The following is a 14,329-nucleotide window of genomic DNA, read 5'->3' as shown; positions in this document are numbered from 1 at the left end:
AGCCTGTGGGAAATGGGAGAGATGGACACAATGAAAGCTCAGCAGGTCTTTCCTCCCAGCCATGGACTTTATTTATTTATTTCTTTATTTTGATGTTTATTTATTTTTGAGAGAGAGACAGAGTGTGAGCAGGGTAGGGGCAGAGAGAGAGGGAGACATAGAATCCGAAGCAGGCTCCAGACTCTGAGCTGTCAGCACAGAGCCCGACACGGGGCTCGAACTCACGGACTGTGAGATCATGACCTGAGCCAAAGTCGGACGCTTAACTGACTGAGCCACCCAGGTGCCCCACCCCCCACCCCCAGACATGAACTTTAGCTACACCTGCTCTTCCCGATGGCCTTTTGCTCAGGGAGGATTCCCCACTGGCCACTAGCGGTCCATACTGGGTCAGGCCCTCTGACCCACATCTGTACACTTGAAATACGTCTTTCTCTGCTTTGTTGCCTGCAGGATTGCCCGCATGATTCGTCAGGAAAGAGGCAATGCGCTGCTCGTTGGAGTAGGAGGCACTGGAAAACAGTCTCTTACAAGACTTGCAGCTCACATATGTGGTTACAAATGTTTGCAAATTGAACTGAGCCGAGGATATAATTATGACAGTTTTCATGAAGACCTGAGGAAGTTGTACAAACTGGCTGGTGTGGATAACAAGAATATGGTCTTCCTCTTCACCGACACCCAGGTACATGTTTAAATAACTAAAGTACAAGTGTTATGATCACAAGTGTGCTTTGAATAGTTTGTATGATACAGTGCAAGGAATTGCTCCCTCAGATAACAGATGTCTTGGACCTTGTAAAAGACTTTTATAATACATTTTCATTTATTTTACCAATCGTTGTGTCACCCTTTAAATTCTAAGTAAATATGATCAAAGGTTAAGGGGGTAAGAGAAGTTTCAACTTTTCTTTGAGAAGGACATAGATAACAAAAAGTAATAAATTGTTTCTATAGCAGTAAGTATAAGGAAATTATACCCTAACTGAAATCAATTAGGGAAATATGCTATACCCAAGAAAAGGAAAATAACAATAACGATGGCTGTTTTAGTGTTAAATTAACTTTAAAATTAAAATGGGGGGCGCCTGGGTGGCGCAGTCGGTTGAGCGTCCGACTTCAGCCAGGTCACGATCTCGCGGTCCGTGAGTTCGAGCCCCGCGTCAGGTTCTGGGCTGACAGCTCAGAGTCTGGAGCCTGTTTCCGATTCTGTGTCTCCCTCTCTCTCTGCCCCTGCCCCGTTCATGCTCTGTCTCTCTCTGTCCCAAAAATAAATAAACATTGAAAAAAAATTTTTTTTAATTAAAATGGGATTTTATCTATGTCTATAAGAACAAATGTAACTGTTCTTGAATTTGTTTCTAAACAAGAAAATTTTCTACATTGACTACACTTAGGCATTTTAACATGAGGGAAAATAAACCTCTATAGAAATTAGTCAAGCAATAAAAAAGTAATGGATCTGATGCATAAATATTTTAAATTATTTTAAATTAAGTACAATCATAAAATGGGAAAATATTTTTAACATCGGTGACATGCAGTGAATTTATACCTGAATATGTTAACATTTTTTACAAATGAGAAAGGACCCAGAGTCAAATGTATGTACTCCACCAGCTTTGGCCACCAGCAGTGCCTGCCCTGGTCCCTAGCTGCTCAACCTGGAGGCACAGCTGAGGACGCCAATAGCCCTTGCAGCCACTGTGACCCCCCCTGCAGCGCTCACCAAGGCACACATACTGTGGATCCCAGCAGCCGGCTCGGCCGAAGAAACATAACACACTCGTAGGCCCAGCACCACTACCCATCCCCACACTTGGTGCCCTGCACCTCTAGACCTGGGGCTACAGCATGCTCCATTGTGCCCCCACCTACACATGAAAGTCTGCCCTTACTGAATTCAGTCCATAAAGTCTGGAAGAGGGAACTCCCTCAAACATGCATACACCTACATAAGGCTACAGATATCATGAAGAACCAAGGAAACACGACCCCACCAAAGAAATACTGTAAGCCTCCAGTAACTGGCCCCAAAGATAAGGAGACCCAGGCATTGTTGCACAAAGAACTCTAAACAATTGCTCTAAAGATGTTCAGAGAACTACAAGAGAACACATGTAAACAATTTAACTATAGCAGGAAAATAATACATGAACAAAATGATGGAGAATGACATCACCAAGATCACAATATAGGTCATTCCTGACATCACTCTCCCTCACACGAACAACCTACAATAGCTATTCATGGACAAGACACCACTGAGGGAACCCTAGGACACAGGGGAGAGGCTGAACCACTCCCTGCACCACAGGGACCGAGACAGACCACATTAGAAGGGTAAGTGGAGCAGCCACAGACTGATCACATTCCCTCTCCCCCAAGCCAGCACACCACTACCCCAAGAGGTCTCCCCTGAGCCTACAGTTCCTCCAGTGGAAAGAGAGAGCCCAGGGGGAACATCCAGCTCCCCTTGCATTGTGGGTCACTTCTTGTGTATTCCACTCCAGTCTCACATCACAGGGATCTCAGGGAAACCTGCAGGACTTGACCGCAGAAAATCAGATTGTGGTGGAGAAGGCAGCGTGGGCTTGCAACCCCCAACACCTGGCTCTTGGCAGTCTGAGTTCCTACCTGCAGTACCCAAACAGCAGTCCCAGCCAGCAGTTTTGTGCAGTATGACCAGGGAACTCAGCAGAATCCAGGGCTTCCTGATTCAAGGTCCTCAAACAAAGAGCCTTGCTGGCCCTGGAGCTCCCCCACCGCACCCAGGCAAAGGAGCTGAGTCCTAGCCCTACACACCACTGGGGTGTAACTCCCACCCCTGCCCAACTGGAAAGCTTGGCCTGAATGCCTGGGAAGTTGTATAGACCAGCAACAATCAAGTGAAAAGTAGAGCAAGCAGAGCTGATCATCCGCAGAGCAAAGCCAGTGGCCCCATACAGAAAGGGGACTTGGGGGCACAGGTTGGCCTGAGTCAAGACCACAAAGAAAGTGCCTTTCTGGCACTGGAGCCAGTTCTCTTGCTCCACCCTGGTGGAGAAACTGATTTGTACCTCCACCCATTGATGAACACAGCTTTTAGCCCACCTGACCAGGGAACCTGCCTGGCCCATCCAACAGCCCTGCTCCCTGTCTACAAAGCAAAACCAGTGGTTTCATCTGGTCAGTGCACAGCCTTGCTTGAGTTAGGTTCCCAAACAATGAGCCATGCAAGCCTTGGGACCCACTCCGTGGCCCTACCAGGAGAGGAAGCTAATTCATAGCCTTACCTGCTGCTGAGTATAGTACACAGTCCCAACCATCTAGGAAGCCAGACCACAGAATCTAGGCAACCACACAGCCCATCCTACAGCCTTGCTTGGGCAGAGAACCAAGTCAGCGTCCTATCCAACTATTCTCACCCAGCAACACCCCACCCCCAACCTCAGAGCTTGGGCAGTGGCCTTGCCCCCAAGTAGACCCTGAGCAAGTCCCACCTGCTCAAGGATTACTAGCTGACATGTCCAGAAACCCAAACTAAGCATAGTGATGAAGAACTGCCTCTGTCACAGCAAACCTGTGAAGTCTCGAAGAGGAGACCACTTACTCAAATGTGCAGATACCAAAGTAAGGAATCAAGGATCATGACACCAAAGAAAATGAATAGAGCCCCACTAACTGACTCTAAATACTAAATAAATGGAGATCTATGAACTGTCAAAGAATTCAGAATAATCCTCTTAAAGAAATTTAGTGACTATAAGAACACACAGATGACTAAACAAAAATGGGAAAAGCAATGCATGAACAGAACAAGGAGGTGAACAAAGAAAAAGAAACCATCAAAAAACCCAAACAAATCCTGAGCAAAATATTTAATGGAGAGCTTCAGAAGCAGATTTGATCATGCAGAAGAATCAATCACTTAAAAGACAGGATGTTTGAAATTATCCAGTCAGAGAAGCAAAAAGAAAAAAGAATGAAAAAGGTTATAAGACCTTTAGGACATAATGAAAAGAAATAATTTCCCAATCATGGGAATTCCAGAAGAAAAGGAAGAAAAAGGAACAGAAAGTATATTTACAGCAATAATGGCTGAAAACTTTCCAAACCTGGGGAGAGAAATGGACATCCAGATTCAATAGGTTAAAGCCAAACAGGGCCACTCTGAGACCCATTATAAGTAAATATATATAAAGAACTCATACAAATCAATAGCAAAAAAAATCCAATATAAGAAAATGGGCAGAGGATCTGAATAGACATTTTTCCAAAGAAGACATACACATGGCCAACAGGTACATGAAAAGATACTCCAGGGCGCCTGGGTGGCTCAGTCGGTTAAGCATCAATTTCAGCTCAGGTCATGATCTCACGGTTTGTGGGTTCAAGCCCCGCATCAGTACTGGCAGCTCAGAGCCTGCAGCCTGCTATGGATTCTGTGTCTCCCTCTCTCTCTGTGCCTTCCCTGCTTGTGTTCTATCTCTGTGTCTCAAAGAATGAATAAACATTTTAAAAAATTAAAAGAAGAGATACTCCACATCAGTAATCATCAGGGAAATATAAATCAAAACCACATTGAGATGTCACCTCACACAATTTATGCCAATAAATTAGATAACCCCAAAGAAATGGATAAAATCCTAGAAACATACAAAGATAGCTACCATGGCTATCATCAAAAAGACCAGAGAGAACAAGCATTGGCAAGGATGTGGAGAAACGGGAACCCTATGCACTATTGGTGGGAATGTAAATTGGTGCAGCCACTATGGAAAATAATATGGGGGTTCCTCAAACACTTAAAATATGGAGGTTCCAGAACTACCATATGATCCAGCCATCCCACTCCTGGATATATATCCAAAGGAAATGAAAACAGGATCTCATAGAGATATCTGAACTCCTATGTTTATTGCAACATTATTCACAATAGTCAAGATATGGAAACAACTTAAGTGTCCATCAATAGATGAATGGATAAAGAAGATATGGCATATATATACATATACACATAATGGAGTATTACTCAGCCATGAGACAGAAGGAAATCCTGCTGCTTACAACGACATGGATAAACCTTGAGGGCATTATGCTAAATGAAATAGTGGACAGAGAAAGACAAATATTGTATGATATCACTTACATGAGGATCTAAAAAAAGCCAAACTCATGGAAACAGAAAGCATAGTGGTTACCAGGGGCTGGGGGATGCAGAAAATGGTGAGAGGTTGGTCAAAGGGTACAAACTTCCAGTTATAAGATGAATTAAGTTCTAAGGATCTAATGTGCAGCATGGTGACTATAGTTAACAATAACGTATTATATGGGATGAGCACTGGGTGTTGTATGGAAAACAATTTGACAATAAACTTCATATATTGAAAAAAATAAATAAATAAGTAAATAAATAATTTTAAAAAATAATGTATTATGTACTTTAATGTTACTAAGAGAGTAAATCTTAAATGTTTGCACCACAAAACAAAGAAATGGTAATTATATGATGTGATGGAAATGTTAACTAACGCTTCTATAGTGGTAATCATGTTGCAATATATAAATATAACAAATCAATACATTGTATGCCTTAAGTTTATACTATGTTATATGTCCATTAAATCTCGATAAAGCTGGAAAATAAATACAAATGCAGTTTTTTTTCAAATGAAAAGGAAAAGAAAAGCCCATCAATAGAAGAAATATAAAAATGTAATAAAATGCAAATAGAAAGTTCCTTTAAAAAAAGAATTCAAGGGCTTTAAAGACCTGAAAAATGTTCCGTCTTCCCAGTAACCAAAGAAATTTAAGTAAAGATAAATGCCAGGGGTTGGCCTTGCACATTGCCAAAGGTTAAAAATCATAATATTCATTGTTGACAAAGATGTCGGAAAACAGGCCTTGCATAGAACTCACCAGTGAATTAGCAAAATCTTCTAGAAGGTAGTAGCAATATGTAGATAAAGTCCTTAAATTACTCTTACTTATAATTACAGCTGCATACAAAGTTGTATGTGCAAGAATATCTATTGCAGTATTTTAAAATAATGGGGTATCTGGGTGGCCTAGTTGGTCTTTAAGCATCCAACTCTTGATTTCTGCTCAGGGCATGATCTCACGATTAGTGAAATTGAGTGAGTCATTGGACTCCACACTGACAGCATGGAGCCAACTTAAGGTTTTCTCTCCCTGTCTCTCTGTTCCTCCCCAACTTGTACATGTGTGCATGCATGCTTTCTCTCTCTCTCAAAATAAATAAACTTTAAAAATAAAATAAAATAAAATAAAATAAAATAACAGTTAATCTGAAATAGCCTTATTATTCACAAGTTATTTGTGGTATAATTATACAATAGGACACTGTAAAAAAACTAAAATTACTTTGTAGAAATATACACATTAATTAATGTGAAAAATGTTTATGATCTTACATCATAACACATATACAAATCATCGACCATATAGGTTCTTTGTTTTAATATATATCTAAACAGATATGCCGTATATACAATTTGAAAATGTCTGGGTCATGGGATTGTGAGTTATTGTTTTTATTTTCTTAGTTGTGTTCATCAGTAGTTTCTTATTACTCTGATATTAAAATATTTTTATATAAGCTTAATGTTGCTTTTAAAACTCCAAAAATAAGGGGCGCCTGGGTGGCGCAGTCGGTTAAGCGTCCGACTTCAGCCAGGTCACGATCTCGCGGTCTGTGAGTTCGAGCCCCGCGTCAGGCTCTGGGCTGATGGCTCAGAGCCTGGAGCCTGTTTCCGATTCTGTGTCTCCCTCTCTCTCTGCCCCTCCCCCGTTCATGCTCTGTCTCTCTCTGTCCCAAAAATAAATAAAAAACGTTGAAAAAAAAATAAAAAAAAAATAAAACTCCAAAAATAAGATCAGACTGTCTTGCTCCACTTTAAGCAAACAAAAGGCTATTACACTCTGTTAAAAGCCCCAATCAATCTCAAATGTTCTATGCTAATGGAGAGTAAACATAACCATAATAACTAAAATTAATGTGTGTATATATGCATGTATATATATATATATAACTATTATAAATATGAGAAGTTGAGACAAGCAAGATGTTAAAAATAGAGTTTAATTTGCTATTTCTAGCAAATACAAAGTAGAAATAAGTATGTTTAAATAATATGAAGAATATAATTTCTAAGCTGGAATTGATGGTTATATACTATAATTATATTTTACAAAGAAAGTAAATATTTTCTAGTACTACTGAAGGTTTACAAAAATTGGCCATATGTTAGGTTTAAACAGATTTTCAATAAATTCAAAAAAGCATAAACTATGCTGATAACATCCTTTGTCCATGCTCTAATCAAAGGAGAAATTAATGATGTGGCTCAGCACTTTAAAACATTTATATAAAGAATTCCTGAGTCAAGAACATCAGAATTTAAATCTCTATTTTAGAGAAAAAGGAAATGAACTTAATATAAATAGAAATCTGTGCGATGCAACCAAACAGTTCTTAGGATTAAATTTATAGATTTGAATAAAAAATTAGAAACTACATAAATTAGGGGCACCCGGGCGGCTCAGTCAGTTAAGCTTCTGACCCTTGATTTTGGCTCAGGTCATGATCTCACAGTTCGTGAGATCGAGCCCTCCCCATGTCCAGGCTCTGTCCTGCAGCATGGGGCCTGCTTGGGATTCTCTCTCCCTCTCTCTTTCTGCCCTTCCCCCACTAGTGTGGCTCATGTGCGTATGCACTCTCTCTCTCTCTCTCTCAAAATAAATTAATAAACATTAAATAGAAAAAGAAGCTACTTAAATTAGTTGACTTAAAATTTTAGGAAAATAAAGGTCACAAGGAAGAACAAAAATAAAAAAAGCAAATAATAAGATAAAGGTAGAAATAAGTAAATTATGACAAAGAACTAGTGTTTGCTCTTGGGGAAAATTAACAAGACACAATTATTCCAACTTTAAGAAAAAAAAAACAAAAAGTTACAAATGAAGAAAATAAAGTAACAGATACTTTGTCATAGTTAAATAATAGGACCCAAACTTTTTTAAAACTAAAAAGTTAACTAAAACAAAAGGATAAATGATAGATTTTTAATATTTGCATCAATTATTAGAGGCAAAGGTTTATTTTGTAATATGAAAATCACTCATTCAAATTTAAAAATAAACTCCAATATATAAATGATTACAGTTTGAACCGATCTTGTAAAGTTTATTTATCTATTTTATGAGCAAGATTGTGAGCTGTCAGTACAGAGCCCAACATGGGGCTTGATCTCACAAATTGTGAGATTATGAGCTGAGCCAAAACTAAGAGCCAGACACAACCAACTGAGCCACCCAGACACCCCTGAACATATATTTTAATGGAAAATGGTAAATGTGGAATCACATTTGCCCTTGCTAATAATCAAATAAATGGAAATTAAATTCTCCCAAAGCAAACATTTATACTCCCTAACCTTGTAAAAATAAATGTTAAAGGTTCATGAAATCATATTTGAGTTGAATGGGAAATTTAAAATCTTTCAAAATCCAGAAACTATTCATGCATTTTAATGGCTAGTCTCCCTCCTGGGAGTTTATCCCCAGGAAATAACACAACTGGGGAGGAAAATTATAGTCCTACATATGTTCTTAAAATGTAAACAAAACTGTGGACCATTTAAGTCTATGGGAAAATGTGGCACATCAGCTCTATAGTATGTTATGCTATACAATAAGTACTGTACAGAACCATGGATACATATTTATGAGAAAAGTTAGCTGAAAGAGGGCAGAATATAAAATGTTTACACATATTACTTGAACCATGTAAAAGACGAATGCCTTTTAAGAAACAAAACAGAAAGGAAAAAGGAAAAATCAATTACTTCTATATTAAAATATTAAGATTCTAATTTTTAATATTATTTTCTCTTAAAGATAAAATTAACTCAATGTGGATTTTGATTAAATATTTGCTTTACAATTTACAAGTAATAAATAAAAAATCTAAACTGGTTGAGTGAATTACAACGATCACTCTGCTTTCTTCCACAGATTGTAGTAGAAGAATTCCTAGAAGATATAAATAACATCCTGAACTCCGGTGAAGTGCCCAATTTATTTGAAAAGGATGAACTGGAACAGGTTTTAGCAGCCACCAGACCACGAGCGAAAGAAGTAGGAATTTCCGAGGGGAATAGAGATGAGGTAGGACACAATGGTGATAGGCTTTACTAAAACACAAAGTTGTGTTAGCCTTTTTTTCTTTTTCTTTTAATGATCTACATCTCCCTTTGAGGAGTCCATGGATGGATTTTTGCCCCCAATATAATTGTCTTCCTTTGTAATTCTATGTATTTTACTTCCTACTTTCGAAGCATTGCTACACCAGACTTCCAGAGAGGTCAGTGGGAAGCAGAAAACAGAATCCCTACTGCCCCATGGATGTCAGAGCCTTGTCCAAACAGGACAGTTTGCCTTATCCTTCTTTAAACACAGATGTATTTCACACGTCCTCAGTGCCCTGCCTGAGGAATCCAGTATTTTGGATCCCCTTGCCTATTCGCAAGGTTATAGCACCTAAAACAGAAGTGGATTCCCCCACCTCTCCCCAGCCAGCCCCATCTCGGAAACAACCCAGCTCCTGTCCTCTCCCATTTCTCCACCACGGTGCTAGATTCTGTGTACTGCCATCGGTCTACCCTAGTGTTTCCCCTTGCTTCTACACCTTTAATTTTTTTGACCATTCTTTCTTATGTGTTTTCTTCTGTGTCCTTTCATGAGATCTCTTCTGCTAGGTCAGCGCTTCTAAGTACAGACAGCAGGGTCTACTTCAGCTGACGTAAGCAGAAAGGGCTTTATCTGAGGAACACAGAATCACAGAGAGCCCAAGAAAGGGACTCTAGGCTAAATTCCTCAGAATGAACATGAGATGCAATTGGTAGAAATCAGCGGTCAGGGCAGCTGCTGAAGCAGGAAGCCACTGAACCGATCAGCATGTTGCTGCTTCGGCTGCCAGCTCCAAAGCCACGTGACCCCAGCCAGGTCAGAAAGCAGTGGAAATAAGGAGCCACATCAGAGATAGTTCTCCGGGTCCATGCCCCTTCTGCTAGACTCTGCACCTGCACACATAGTGGCTACCTTGCCCCCTCCCTCTTTCTTCCCGTGCCTTCTACCCCAAAGCAAAAACCTGTATGAATACCTCTCTCCACTTTATTCTAGGAGCCTCCTTAAATACACTGATGAGAAGGACCTACATCACATCCAGAACCCTAGTTGCAATGGAGTCCACAAAATGTCATTTTTAATCTTTCCAGAGGGGTCGGAACGGACATCGAACAAAAGAGTTCACATATCTACTACACTAACGCCAGTTTTATCTGATATTGGTAGACCCAGAGGCAGTAGCCAACACTTGTTGTCATTGTTACTTCACCCTTATTTTAAATTGAAAAATATCTTTGTTCAGGTGTTTCAGCACTTTATCAGCAGAGTCCGTCAGAAGCTGCACATCGTTCTCTGTATGAGCCCTGTGGGGGAGGCCTTCCGGTCCCGGTGCCGAATGTTCCCATCCCTTGTGAACTGCTGCACTATTGATTGGTTTGTCCAGGTTGGTGACATCCCAGGATACCTCTTTGGGAAGATGGATTCACTTGGTTTTAAAGGGGTAACACATTGTCCAAGAATAACTCAGGTGTACCTGCATTGGCTTTAAAGCCCACTAGGAATTTACTCATATACCAGGGATAACTATGATAGTCATTGAACAAAGGCTAAACAGAATTTATAAAGGAAGAGGAGACTATTGAATTTAGCAATGTAGAAATTATTGGTCATCTTGACAAGAGCGGTTTCAATGGAGTGATGAGGAGAAGGTTCAAGAGAGAAGAGAGGAGAGGAATCAGGCAGTGAATGTAGGCAACTCTTTCAAGGAGTTTTTCCCCGAAAGAACACCAAGAGATGGCTAGTAGCTACAGGGGTACATGAGGTGAAAAGTGTTTTTAAGTGGGAAACACAAATAACACATATGTGTGCTGCTAGAAAAGATCCAGAAAAGAAATCTATTGATGGAGCCAATGCCAACGCATAGGCAAGAAGAGATGGGATTGAGTCATCAGTGCAGGGACTGGTCTCCGCAGGGAGTGTGCACAGTGTAGCCCAGAGAAACAGGAAGGAGGGCAGAGTATATGAGCACAGAGACAGGGAGATGGATAGATGTGGGGGTGAGAGCATGCTTAAGTTCTGTTTTCTTTGCTTCTGTTTCCTTTGGTGATGTGGGAAGCAAGGTCATCAGCTGGGAATGAAGTGGAAAGAGGAAGTGTTAGCAGTCTGTAGAAGCACTTATGGGCTGCACCAAGAACCCACTCAAGCCAGCTGTCACGAATTTAAAGTGAGGCCAATCGGCATGGTTGTGTGTTTCTCTCTAGCCATGCTCCACTACACAGTCACAGACATGGGGTAACAGAGAGTTGTATTTGACCAAGTTTCAGGTGAGCACAAAGAAACAAGAAAGAAGCAAAGAAGTTGAGGCGAAGAGGAGGGTGATTATAATGATGGACCCGAAGTCCTGCATAATGTAATGGACCTGCGTAATAAACAGAGTAAGGACATGAGGTCCTCGTATTGTATGTGATTGTATTCATGGAATTATTCCGAATACACCCAATCATTTATTCATTCAATTAACAAATACTGGTTGAACAACTTCCAAGTGCCAGGCAGTGTGCAGATAACAAATGCAGACCCAGACCCCTCTCTAGTGAACCCAGCCATTCAGTTCATTAAATATTATAGACATGAGGAGGAGTTAGTTAGGTAAAATGGGGGACAAAGCAAGGAAGAGTTCCAAAGAAATACATTTTCTTACTTGTTAAAATGTACACTGTAGAAATGAGCAACCGATTTTCCAAATTATATCTTTATTAACAGTGGCCTAGAGAAGCACTTCTTTCTGTATCAAAGACATTTTTCTCCAGCGTTGATGCTGGAAAAGAAGAAATGAAAGAAAAGCTTTCCCTCATGTGTGTGAACATTCACTTGAGCGTCTCCAATATGGCAGAACGCTATTACATGGAGCTCCGGAGACGGTACTACACAACGCCCACCTCCTACCTGGAACTCATCAATCTTTTCCTGAGTATGCTGAGTGAAAAAAAGAAGCAGTTGGTTTCAGTAAGTTTAATATTATCAGAAAAAAAAATTTTTTTTTGCTTGAAGTCAAAACTTGCCAGAATGAGTGGAAGATCTACACACCATCTTACCTGCTGGAACCTTCTCTATCCTGACATGTGCCCTTAACAACCCACAGCAGACAAAAAAAGTGTCTCATGCTGTCAGCCCAAAGACCTTCCCCTTCCTTGATATTTATATTTTTTGTACTGTCATTTACATGAGTGTGCCTCAGTAGTAGTGAGCATCAAAGGTAAGCAGTGAATTAGACATCTCTGTAGTATTTAATAAGAACCTTTTGTTAAGCAGTAGAGATGGAGTTTGCTGATCTATCGTGTGTCAGTATTTCCCATTAAGAGCAAGGACTTCAGGGGCACCTGGGTGGCTCAGTCGGTTAAGTAACTGACTCTTGGTTTCAGTTCACGTCATGATCTCACGGTTCGTGGGTTCAAGCCCCACATCAGGTTCCATGCTGACAGTGTGGAGCCTGCTTGGGATTATTTCTCTCTCTCTCTCTGCCCCTCCCCTGGTCATGCTTGCTGTCTTCTATAGATAGATAGATAGATAGATAGACTTTAAAAAAAAAAAAGAGCAAGGACTTCAGTGTCAGCCAGACTATATACAACTTATGTTCTGCCTCTTTCTTGCTACACAACCTTGAGCACATTTTGTAACTTCACTAGGTCTTAGTAGAAAATAAGGATAGAGGGGCGCCTGAGTGGCTCAGTCAGTTGAGCATCCAACTTTGGCTCAGGTCATGATCTCACAGTTCATGAGTTCAAGCCCCACATTGGACTCTATGCTGACAGCTCAGAGCCTGGAGACTGCTTCGGATTCTGTGTCTCCCTGTCTCTCTCTGCCCTGCCCCTGTTCATGCTCTCTCTCTCTCTCTCTCTCTCAAGAATAAATAAACATTAAAAAACATTTAAAAAAAGAAAATAAGAAAATAAGGGTAGAACTACCCTATGACCCAGCAATTATACTACTAGATTTACCCAAAGGATACAAAAATGCTGATGCAAAGGGGCACATGCAACCCAATGTTTATAGCAGCACTATCAGCAATAGCCAAAGTATGGAAAGAGCCCAAATATCCATCAACTGACAAATAGATAAAGATGTGGTATATGTATACAATGGAATATTAATCGGTGATCAAGAAGAATGAAATCTTGCCATTTGCAACAACATGGATGGAACTAGAGTGTATTATGCTAAGTGAAATAAGTCAGTCAGAGAAAGATAAATATCATCTCATTTCACTCATATGTGGAATTTAAGAAAGAAAACAGATGAACACAGGGGAAGGGAAGGAAATAAGATAAAAACAGAGAGGGAAGCAAACCATAAGAGACTCTTAAATACAGAGAACAAACTGAGGGTTGCTAGAGGGGTGTTGGGTGGGGAGAGGAGCTAAATGGGTGATGGGCATTAAAGAGGGCACTTGTTGAGATGAGCACTCGGTGTCATATGTAAGTGATGAATCACTAAATTTTACTCCTGAAGTCATTATTACACTATATGTTAACTAACTTGGATTTAAATGAAGTAAAATAAAATAAAATAAGAAATATCTATATCCACCCCTTGGATTGTTGTGGAATTTAAATAAAATACTGTTTGCTAAGTACTTGGAATATGATCTGACACACATGAGGTGCTCAGGAAATAGTGGCTGCCATCATCATCACCACTTTCAGGCTATTAACCTGAAATTTTCAACACTTCAAACAAAATAAAAATAGAAGTATATACCATTAAGACATTTTTAATATTTTTCAGAGGGTTTTTACCTGGTAAATAAATGCATGCTTTGTATAATAACTTGATAAATATTTTGAAACCTGTCAGTTTGAACCAGACTTTCTGACTCACCTTCAAAAACTAGTTATTCCCCATGGGGCGCCTGGGTGGCGCAGTCGGTTAAGCGTCCGACTTCAGCCAGGTCCCGATCTCGAGGTCCATGAGTTCAAGCCCGGCGTCAGGCTCTGGGCTGATGACTCAGAGCCTGGAGCCTGTTTCCGATTCTGTGTCTCCCTCTCTCTCTGCCCCTCCCCCGTTCATGCTCTGTATCTCTCTATCCCAAAAATAAAATAAACGTTGAAAAAAAAATTAAAAAAAAACAAAACAAAAAACTAGTTATTCCCAGTGTTTCCTCTACCAGGTACCACCCATTGATCCTAGTCAAAAGTTCCTT

At 40.2% G+C, this 14,329-nt stretch overlaps 1 protein-coding gene across 1 annotated transcript in view; it reads left to right on the top strand.

The window, feature by feature from the left end:
- Positions 1–14,329, top strand: part of DNAH6 (dynein axonemal heavy chain 6) — a 224,725-nt gene that overhangs the window by 134,347 nt on the left and 76,049 nt on the right. Inside the window, exons 46-49 of the mRNA XM_040458369.1 lie at positions 454–685; positions 9,019–9,171; positions 10,433–10,573; positions 11,893–12,135. Of these exons, the coding sequence (XP_040314303.1) occupies positions 454–685; positions 9,019–9,171; positions 10,433–10,573; positions 11,893–12,135 (769 nt within the window). The remainder of the gene's footprint in view (positions 1–453; positions 686–9,018; positions 9,172–10,432; positions 10,574–11,892; positions 12,136–14,329) is intronic.

Source organism: Herpailurus yagouaroundi, unplaced genomic scaffold, assembly GCF_014898765.1.
Source record: "Herpailurus yagouaroundi ecotype Mexico unplaced genomic scaffold, PumYag 221, whole genome shotgun sequence".
Lineage (NCBI taxonomy): Eukaryota > Metazoa > Chordata > Mammalia > Carnivora > Felidae > Herpailurus > Herpailurus yagouaroundi.
Note: the sequence above shows the minus strand (reverse complement) of the source record. Positions and strands in the feature narration are given on the sequence as shown.